This window comes from Moschus berezovskii, chromosome 8 (assembly GCF_049115385.1).
Source record: "Moschus berezovskii isolate FMDL1 chromosome 8, NW_MosBer_1.0, whole genome shotgun sequence".
NCBI lineage: Eukaryota > Metazoa > Chordata > Mammalia > Artiodactyla > Moschidae > Moschus > Moschus berezovskii.
This window is the reverse complement of record NC_142467.1, coordinates 71,081,797-71,093,305: the sequence shown is the minus strand read 5'-3', so window position 1 is coordinate 71,093,305 and position 11,509 is coordinate 71,081,797. Positions and strand designations below refer to the sequence as shown.

At 37.0% G+C, this 11,509-nt stretch overlaps 1 protein-coding gene and 1 pseudogene across 1 annotated transcript; one reads left to right on the top strand and one right to left on the bottom strand.

Moving 5' to 3' along the window:
* The first annotated feature begins 1,869 nt into the window (after positions 1-1,869).
* Positions 1,870-2,838, top strand: LOC129558900 (olfactory receptor 6E1-like). Its single transcript, XM_055430320.2, has one exon. The coding sequence runs from the start codon at positions 1,870-1,872 to the stop codon at positions 2,836-2,838; it is 969 nt and encodes a 322-aa protein (XP_055286295.2).
* Positions 2,839-3,538: 700 nt separating this feature from the next.
* LOC129558901 (syntaxin-17 pseudogene) lies at positions 3,539-6,247 on the bottom strand (annotated as a pseudogene).
* Between the last annotated feature and the right edge of the window lie 5,262 nt (positions 6,248-11,509).

The window sequence follows — 11,509 nt, the reverse complement described above, 5'->3', positions numbered from 1 at the left end:
CAGGTAAGGAGAGAATTTACAATATTCTTTTTTAATTGATACTCTTTGCTCATATTGCTTTTGGATTCTTTGTTTGTTTTCCCCAAAACTATCATTTCCTCCTGTTCTCTTCTTTTTGTTTAGACAAGCTTAAAGCAAAATTTTGGAATTGGTTGAATAAATCTTTATTGTTTCCAACTGAGTTTGAGTAAAATCCAGGAGATGGCGAAGGAGAGGAAAACCTGACATGCTACTGTCCATGGGGTTGCAAAGAGTCAATCATGACTTAGCAACTGAGCAACAACACCTGAATCTTTAGCTTCTGCCCTGCATCACCATAGCCTTTGAGATGCCCATCAAATGTTCATATTCAAACCAACCATTTATGATACCACAAGAAAGCCTCTTTCAAGTAATATACTCCACAACTACTTTTTCCTTATTCATCATATCCATCAATATTTCTTTTCCTTTTCAAGATTATAGGAAAGTAAACTGGTTGCTGTGTTTCATACCAAGCCACTGTATTGACAAATTTAGTTCATATTTATTTAAATACTGAATTTGTGTTATTGTATTAAGAGTGGTCATTGTTAAGAATCATAGTGTTTTAACTTTAATTTTGGTCCAACATATTCCTCTTACTCATAAAAAGTGTAACATGCATGAATCATATATTTATGTTTCCTCATTTTGCAGTAAATAGATAATAATACAACTGAGTAAAAGAATAAGCTAAGAAACATTTAGGATCAGAAAAAAATGGTTAAAAGACACAAGGTATTGTCTTATTTCTAATCCTCTTATGTAAATTTTAGTTCACTTCTATCATGCTCATCCATCACGTCTATTGAAAAGTAGCAACAAAAATTCCCACTTATGTAAAAATAGCCCTTTCATAACCTATCACTATAAATTTTTATGTGTTTTATGATGTGGAATTTGAAATTAACCCCAATCCACACCTTTATTTTTGCCTATCCAAAATATCAACATAGCCATCCAGCAAAATCACCTTCTCTCCAACAAGTACCCTTTTTTCCCTGTGCTTTGGGCCCTTGTTTTCTAGTGTGAAGAATACAAAATTATACTTTCACTACTTCTCTTAGGAATATTCAAAATTCAAAAGTTTCATTTTTCTACTCCCTCCTGGCTGAATATTTGTTCTATCTCTCTGAATCCTAAGAAAAATATAATCAATATTGATAAGTCATTTATTTAAACCTTTCCCTTACTCTTGAAATACCTGTGAATATCTCATTTGCTATAAGATGTGATTCTACATGGAAATTGCATAAAGTTGACTTTATAGTGGCTGATCTAACAGTACAGTGGCTGGAACTTGTAAGTAAAAAGTAATGAATGTATTATGTAATCATTTTTAGCTGTTTATTTTAGCATTTTTTCTTCTCAATGATAAGCCAGCTTTAAAAGACATTTTGTACATATATAATAATATAGAATTAGTCTTTATTGAAACTTTTCCAGCACTCTGAATTGCTTTACATCTGAGTGGATTAAGGACACTGTGAAGTGTTTATCCCAAAGGACACTCTATGCATCAGTTCACAAGACTTGTGAAGAACTAAATTCACTGTTAGGTTCTCCACACTGAGAGGAAACTCACAGGTTTTTCAATAGGGTATTTAACACAATCTTATTGTGGAATTAATTTGACTATTATGAGTGGATTTCACACTTGAACTCTTACATCTGGCACAGTTTATCTCAGGAGCTGTTTATACATTGGAAAAATAATTATTTGTTTTTACTGTTTTTCTTCCATAAAAAGAAAATATAGTTAAAATCTATATGTGGATTATTTCCAAGATTTAGATACAAAGACCAATCATAAACTTTTTTTATTATGCCAGGTGGAAGTGAGAAATTATGGATCAAAGAAACAAGACCATTGTCACTGAGTTCATTCTTCTAGGACTTCAGAACGGGAAAGAATTAGAAATTCTTCTTTTTTCTGCATTCCTGCTTATGTACATGACATCTCTGATTGGCAACACCATGATTATCCTTTTGGTGTGTGGTGACTACCGTCTGCACTCACCCATGTATTTCTTTGTAGCCAATCTTTCTTTCCTTGAGGTTGCAATTACTTCTACAGTGGTGCCTAAGATGTTAGCCAACACATTTTCCCTCACCAAAACAATATCCTTTGTGGGATGTCTTACACAGTCTTTCTTCTACTTTCTCTTGGGATCCACAGAATTCTTCATCTTGGCTGTTATGTCCTTTGATCGATATGTTGCCATCTGCCACCCACTGAGGTATGCCATCTTCATGAACAAACAAACATGCATATCATTGCTTCTGGGATCTTATGTAGGTGCATTTTTGTCAATTTTGGCCTCATCAATATTAACTGCCCCTCTGCCCTTTTGTGGGCCAAATGTAATTAATCACTTCTTCTGTGACAGTGCTCCTGTGCTAAAGTTGGTCTGTGCAGATATCTCTCTGGCTGAGCTGGCTGACTTTGTCTCTTCTGCTGTGTTGCTGTTGGGTTCCTTGCTCTTGACAGGAGTGTCTTACACATATATTATTATTACTATCTTTAGAATTCCCTCTGTCCAGGGACGGCAGAAAGCTTTCTCCACCTGTGTTTCACATATCACCATAGTAACACTTTACTATGGAAGCTCCATCTTCATCTATGTCCGCCCACAAAAGGGTAATGTGATGGACGTTAACAAATTTGCCACAGTGCTAAATACCATTGTGACACCAATGTTGAATCCTTTCATTTACAGTCTTAGAAATGAGAAAGTGAAAGTTTCCCTGAGAGATGGTGTCAATAAATATGTGATTCAACTAACAAATTTAAGATGTTTAAAATCTCAAAAATGATATCTTTACAACAAAGATACCCTCATGTCTGGCATTAAAGTTATTTTATCATGCAATTACTTCCAAATTAATATGCTCACATAAGGAAGAACTTCCTTTGTGGCTCAGCTGGTGAAGAATCTGCCTGCAATGTGGGAGACTTGGGTTCGATCCCTGGGTTGGGAAGATCCCCTGGAGAAGGGAAAGTTACCCATGCCAGTATTCTGGCCCAGAGAATTCCATGAACTATATAGTCCATGGGGTCGCAAAGAACTGAACATGATTGAGTAACTTTTTTGTGGGGGCTTCCCTTGTAGCTCACTTGGTAAAAAATCTGCCTGCAATGCAGGAGACCTTGGTTCAATTCCTCAGTTGGGAAGATCCCTTGGAGAAGGAAATGGCAACCCACTCCAGTATTCTTGCCTGGAGAATCCCACAGACAGGGGAGCCTGGTGGGATACAGCCCATGGGGTCGTAAGAATTGTACACAACTTAGTGACTAAACCTCCGATACAGAAGGAATTAGGAGAGCATATGTTACTTTCCTATCTCTCACCAGGTTCAGCTAATAGTGATTCATATAGATCTAAAAAATTATACATACATTCATAACAGACACACACATAATGAGAAAGATGAATGATAAATATGTGATTATTCTATTTTCCTGTGCCTCTAGTGTTTTAAAAATAAAATTCCTGTACAAGCAAATGATTTAAACTCAAACAATGTCAGGATTGAAAGTCTCTGGTTTAGGCAGTTCCTCAACTTTACTGCAGAACCTTAAAAAGAAAAAAAAAACATATACTTTTAAAAGCACCAATTTTTTTTTTACAATTAATGCATATGTATTGCCTTAATAAAATATTATAAACATTATTTGAATTTAATTTGAAATATTTATATAGGTTATTTGCTATTTAAATTTGTATTTAATTGTAGACTGATCTACTCATGGTTCCATATCTGTTACAGTGTATAACTATTATGCTCCTATTTCTGTGCCAGAGTGTGATGATAAATCTACCTGTGGTAAAAGAATTCACCAAAACTTAGAAGCTAATCATTCACAGAAAGAATACAGAGGGACAGAAACATATGAGATTTTTCTATCCAAAATCTTTTTTTCAGAATGGTAGGAAATTATTATAGCCACTGAACTTTCATGTAAAATCATTTATAAGAAAAGATTTTTAAAATGCTAATGCTAATAGTAATCTGCAAATATCAATATAACAGCCAGATCACATTACCTTTTCACTATTTGAAGGAACCTGTAAAAGATCTTAATTAGATGTAAGTGAGGAAGTCATTTCAAAATTGGAGAAGGCAATGGCAACCCTCTCCAGTACTCTTACCTGGAAAATTCCATGGACGGAGGAGGTTGGTAGGCTGCAGTCCGTGGGGTCGCTAAGAGTTGGACACGACTGAGCAGCTTCACTTTCACTTTTCAGCTTCATGCATTGGAGAAGGAAATGGCAACCCACTCCAGTGTTCTTGCCTGGAGAATCCCAGGGACGGGGGAGTCTGGTGGGCTGCTGTCTATGGGGTCGCATAGAGTCGCACACAACTGAAGTGACTTAGCAGCAACAGTAGCATTTCAAAATTCTTAGTTGAACATGAAATACAATCCATCATTGTCACTATAAATTATACATTTCACAGGAGCCAAATTTTCTCCTGTAAGAAACAAGTAATATTTTCCCATTTTCTTACACTATTTATTTCCTTTACTGTATAATATTGTTAGGCAAAAATGCAATAGTGAATAGTGAAGTCGCTCAGTCGTATCCGACTCTTTGCGACCTCACGAACTGTAGCCTACCAGGCTCCTCCGTCGGTGGGATTCTCCAGGCAAGAGTACTGGAGTGGGTTGCCGTTTCCTTTTCCAGGAGATCTTCCCAACCCACGGATCGAACCCGGGTCTCCCGCATTGGAGGCAGACGCTTTACCATCTGAGCCACCAGGGAAACTCAAAAATAGAGCTCATCAAATAGATTCCGTTATGCAGTTCACTCATGCTCCTTGCTAGATACTGTTTTCCCTATTTGATATGAAAAGCTCTTAAACTTCCATTCTTTTCTCTGCTAAAATGCCTAAATAATCTACATTTAGGAGAAAAAGAAACATATGTATAACATGTTTAACCATGGAGTCTCCAAGTCAGGGTCATGGAAGAAACTTCCGAAAACTATCCTTCTGTAAACCAACATGTTCACACATCACAGGTCCTTATCAAAGTTATGGGTTCAGTTTTCACATTTCCAGGTAAAAATTCTGCTCCCTGCCAGCCCTTAAACTTTACCTGACAAATATTGTCAGCCTCAGGCCAAGCTCCTAAGTCTCTCACAACTCCATTAATACCCAGCAAACAACAAAATATATCCCTTTATCACAGTCCAATCCCACTTGAGTATCTGTAGCCACTGTTTCGATATAATCCTGTTCTGAAAGCTAACTGACAGTCCAACAGCAGCAAAGGTCCTCATTAGGATAAACATGCTGGTGCCAATAATTAGTAAAGTTTGGTTTTTAATTGCATTTTTTTTGTCAGTTGGGCTGGGGAGAGCTGGAAGGCTGGAAGTGAGCTTCCCCATCATTTTCTGTTTTTTTTTTCTATCAATTTTCCACCTGTGAAGTGCAACACCCCACCAGCAAGTGCAGCTGCAATTTCTGACACTTTGAAGCATCAAGGAGGCCATTCTGACCATTCACCACTCCTCCTATGAGTGTGCCTGCCACAGGCAGGGCTACCAGCTTGTATTTTTCAGCCTTCCCCCAGGTTTTGGTTCCCTCTTCAACATTGACATCAGCACTGTTGACATGGTCTTCAGTGCTGTCAATCTTCTCTTTCTGAGAATTCACTAGGAGGGAGAAATCAGTGTGACCAGTTGGCTAAGTTCAATTAAGTCCACTTCTAAGGTCTCTCAGGATTCTGCAGCATTTTAATCTCGAGGAGTTTCAGGCAACACATACATGTGAGTCATACTCTGAGGATCAGCTTCATCTTCAGTAGTGTGAAATGTTCTGGCATGATCTAAAGAAGGCTGTAATAAAGTTTCTTCATCATTAAGTTGTTTCTTAAGTTCTTCTACAGATTCTAGATGGAGATGGAAAAATCCTGATGTTGCAGCTGACGCATCTTCAACAGAATCTATCATTCTCTTTAGAAGTCCTAGGTCATTATTTTGGACTTTCAAACAAAGCTTATCCATTCCTCCAATATTGCAGCAGAGTAGCTGAGCTGTACGTCCTGCATTGACATGCTCTTCGTGTAACTTGTCCCATGTTCAGCACCTCTGATCTTTTTCATTATATTTATCTGGCACTTTCTTAACATCTCCAGGTCTGTTGGGATTACCATTTTAGTAAGTTTCTGGATAGCTGGTTCAAGAAGGCAGAATTTCACTTTTTCTTCATCTTCAGGCATCCTTAAAATATGTTGTGCTTCTCCTACTTGGAACAACTGTCTTCTCCACTTATGCAGAAAAACCTCCCACAATGGTGCTTGAGGCTGGTAGGTAGGCATGGCACAGATGTGGGGGCCAAAAACAAGTAATTTTGAAATTATTCTGTTGGCATAGAAGGTGGCTTAAATGCACAAATCATAAAGGTACTCTTCTCATATACAGCCTCAGTTTTTGACCATTACTCTGTAAATGATCCAAACATGTCTTTAGTCTGTGATTAAAAAAAACCAGATATAAAGAGTTACAATGATTTGTATTTATTTGTCAATTAGTTTCAGTTTCTTTATAATCAATTTTTCCTAACTCCTAGATATTAATTTTCTACTCTCCATTTCTCTGACTTGAAAATCTCGACTGTCCCCTTTTTAGTAAAAATAATGATTGATAACAATATTTTCATTTATATGAAAACAATAACTCAAAATGCACTGTTTTTCCTCAGCACCTAGCATAGTACCTGGTACGTAACAGTTTTCAATAAATTTTTGAATATAAAAAATATCATTGTCTAAAATATCTCAAATGCTAAAGGAGTACTAAAAGCCTATCTCATTCTACCTCCATCCTGTACAAATTCACTGTACTGAAATTATTAGTAATGTTCACACTTCAGAATGTCAGTGGTTGCAACCATTCTACCTTGCTGGTGTCTTGTCATCTTGCTGGTAAGTAATCAAATTTCAAAATGTTATTTTGAGAAAAACGGAGCTGAATCCAAAGAGAACTCTTACAGCCACTAGATAATAGGGCTATCTCATCAGTGGGACAAGGTAATACACCAATTTCTGTCAGTCACTGATGAAGAACTGAGTACAGAATATATTAGATCTTTGGTGCCATTATTCTGCTACATAGATGGGTACAAGAGGCCGTTAACAGCTTTCAGGCAAGAAATACTGGTGTTTGAGTGAAAGTTAGCTTGTATAAGGGACTTCTCTGGTGGTTCAGTGTAAAGAATCCACCTGCAATTCAGGAGACACATGAGACATGGGTTCGATCCTTGGGTTGGGAAGATCCTCTGGAGAAGGGCATGGCAACCCATGCCAGTAGTCTTGCCTGGACAATCCCATGGACAGAGGAGCCTGGTAGGCTACAGTCCATAAGATTGCAAAGAGTCGGACATGAATGAGGAGACTTAGCACGTTTGCACACAGCTTATATAAAATGAAGTGCTGTAGTTCTTCAATGGTTTCATCTATTTCCTACAGCTATGCTGTTGCTGCTGCTGCTAAGTCGCTTCAGTCTGTCCAACTCTGTGCAACCCCATAGACAGAAGCCCACCAGGATCCTCTGTCCCTGGGATTCTCCAGGCAAGAACACTGGAGTGGGTTGTCATTTCCTTCTTCGTCTACAACTATAATATGTGTTGAGAAGATTTAGAAATTTCCAGGGAGTGAACCACCCATTTCTCATTTGTATTCTTCCAATCATCCAAATAAAAAATGATTATCATCTTAGATCTAATGTTTCAGAGAAAATCAAAGGGCAAAACGTTTTTATCTCATTATATTAAGATAGTATACACTTGTGAAAAGTGAAAGTGTTAGTCATTCTGTCATGTCCTACTCTTTGTGACCCAATGGGCAGTAGCTAAGCAGGCTCTTCTATCCACATAATTCTCCAGGCAAGATTACTGGAGTAGGTAACCATTCCCTTCTCCAGGGGATCTTCCACACCCAGGGATTGAATCCAGGTCTTCTGCATTGCACATAGATTCTTCACCATCTGAGTCACCTAGGAAGCCCAGTGTATACTTGTAATCTGAATCAAACAAGGATACTTCAAGAAGAGGATGCTAAAGGATAATGGTGCTCATTAACATGGAGGCAAGTATTATAATAAAAATTTATAAAATTAAAAATTGAAGCATGTAGAAAGGCATACAGAAAATCTAGATGGCTAAATAGAATAAATATAATTTGGTTTAATGTTTGATGTTTATTAATAAGGGATGTAATTTATCACTTTAACACAAAAGGAGAAAATAAAATGTATCATCATCTCTAAAGAGGATAAGGCAAAAGAGGATAAGGCTATATTTCAACCATCTACTACAAAGCAACTTTAAATAATGACAACAGCATTTGCTGGTTTCTTACAGTCAATGATTATGTGAGCAACTCAAATATAAGCAAACAAAATTAGTTTGTTTCATATATTTTAAAAATCTTAAAGAAAAATTCATATTCTCATGTTTTTATAAATAAATTATAGATATATAGGAAGAAATAGTGTTTCAAATGCTATTTTAATAAAATAGAAGAAGAGGAACCCCTTCCAACTGATTTTATAATCTCAAAAATCACATTAAAATAATAATAACTTATAAGAACATCACAGAAATAAAAAAAATTTTTAATGAATCCAAAGTATGTTTCTCATAATATTAGCAGTCCTTTCAAACTCAAAAGGACGACATGTCTTATTTTACTAGGTTTTTATTATAAAAATGTTTTGCTGTCTATATCTTCAAAAACGAACCAATTAATGCATCAATTACCTATTGGATGAGAAAATTATATTATTGGATGCAGAAAACAGTTAAAAACATACTATATTCTACAATGTATATGTATGTCAAATTATTAAATTGCACATGTTAAATACAATATGAATAAAACTTTTGTCAATTATACTTTAATAAAACTTAAAAGAAGCTAGTTGTCATGTGGAAGGGGATTTGGAATAAGGAATTCTGTATGATGCAAATTAAGTGTGTCCAAGCCTTTCCCAAGTCTTTTTACTAAAGTCACCATGAATGTTCATATCCAGCCATGAAATCAGTGAGAAATAAAAAATACATCCCCCCTTATTTAAGGGAAACCCCCAGTGGCTAAGTGGTAGAGAATCGTTCTGTAATGAAGGAGACTTGCAGGAGATGTGGGTTCAATTCCTGGGTTGAGAAGATCACCTGGAGGAGGAAATGGCAACCCACTCCAGTATTCTTGCCTGGAAAATCCCATGGACGGAGGAGCTTGGCAGGATACAGTCCATGGTGTTGCAAAGAGCCAGACATGATAGCAGCTGAGCACACATGCACACAAATTAATTAAGGCAGTATCAATATTACTGTGGTATTCCACAGTAATGAAATCAGCTTATAATTCACATTTCAATTTTGTTATGTCAGTTCAATTCATTCAGTCATGTCCGATTCTTTGTGACCCCATGAACGGCAGCGCGCCAGGCTTCCCTGTCCATCACCAACTCCCAGAGTCAACCCAAACCCATGTCCATTGAGTCGGTGATGCCATCCAACCATCTCATCTTCTGTCGTCCCCTTCTCCTCCTGCCCTCAATCTTTTCCAGCATCAGGGTCTTTCCAAATAAGTCAGCTGTTCGCATCAGTTGGTCAAAGTATTGGAGTTTCAGCTTCAATATCAGTCCCTCCAATGAACACCCAAGACTGATCTCCTTTAGGAGGGACTGGTTGGATCTTCTTGAAGTCCAACTTTGTTACGTTGCTTTATCCAAATCAAGTTTCCTACCTTAGTGACATACCTAGGTGTAACTCGAAGTATTGAAATCATAATGTAGTAAGAACATGTATAATCATTTTCTTATGTTACAGCTACTTTTTAAAGAATTAAAAACTTAAAGTTAGTAGCAGAAAAGAAATTACAAAGATCAGAGCAGAAAAAAAAGAAAAATAAATGAATGAAACAATAATAAAGATAGATGAAACTAAAAGCTGGTTCTTTGAGAAGAAAACAAAATTGACAAACCATTAACCAGACTCATCAAGAAAAAAAGAGAAAAGGATCAAAGTAGCAAAATTAGAAATGAAAAAGGAGAGGTTACAACAGACAAGACAGAAATACAAAGAATCATTGAGATGATTATGAGCAACTATATGGCAATAAAATGAACAACCTGGAAGAAATGAACAGATTCTTAGAAAAGTTCAACCTTCCAAGACTGAACCAGGAAGAAATAGAAATTATGAACAAGCCAATCACAAGCTCTGGAATTGAAGCTGTGAAAAAAATCTCCCAAAATAAAAAAGCCCAGGGCCAGATGGTTTCACAGGTAACTTCTATCAAACCTTTAGAGAAGAGGTAATGCCTATCCTTCTGAAATTATTCCAAAAAAATTGCAGAGGAAGAAACACTTCCAAACTTATTCTATGAGGCCAACATCACCCCTATACCTAAAAAGAAGAAGACATCACAAAAAAAGAAAAATGTAGGCCAACATCACTGATGAACTTAGAAGCAAAAACCTCAGCAAAATTTTAGCAAACAGAATTCAGCATCACATTAAAAAGGTTATACACCATGATCACTTTGGGTTTATCCCAGGGATGAAGGATTCTTCAATATGCGCAAATCAATGAATGAAATACACCATATTAACAAATTGAAAGATTAAAAACCATGTGATAATCTCAATAGATACAGAAAAACATTTTGACAAAATTCAGCAACAATTTATGAGAAGAACTCTCAAAAAATGGACATAGGAAACCCTACCTCAACATAATGAAGGCCATACCTGATAAACTCACAGCAAGCATTATTCTCAATGATAAAAAACTGAAAGCATTTCCTCTATGATCACGCCCAATCTAATATTCAGCATACGTTTGGAAGCCCTAGCTATGGTGATTAGAGAAGAAAAGAAATAAAAGGAAACCAGATTGGTTAAGAAGCAGTGAAACAAATGTCATATACTAACGTGTGGAATACTGCTAAAGCTGAAACTCCAATACTTTGGCCACCTCATGCGAAGAGTTGACTCATTGGAAAAGATTTATGCTGGGAGGGATTGGGGGCAGGAGGAGAAGGGGACGATAGAGGATGAGATGGCTGGATGGCATCACCGACTCGATGAATATGAGTTTGAGTGAACTCCGGGAGTTGGTGATGGACAGGGAGGCCTGGCATGCTGCGATTCATGGAGTAGCAGAGTTGGACATGACTGAGCGACTGAACTGAACTGAACTGAACTGAATGTGTATAATCACGATGGTATGATCATCGAACTAGAGTCAGACATCTTGGAGTGCAAAGTCAAGTGGGCCTTAGGAGGCATCATTATGAATAAAGCCAGTGGAGGTGATAGAATTCCAGTTGAGCTGTTTCAGACCCTAAAAGATGATGCTGTGAACGTGCTACACTCAATATGCCAGCAAATTTGGAAAATTCAGCAGTGGCCACAGGACTGGAAAAGTCAGTTTTCATTCCAGTCCCAAAGAAAGGCAGTGCCGAAGAAAGGTCACA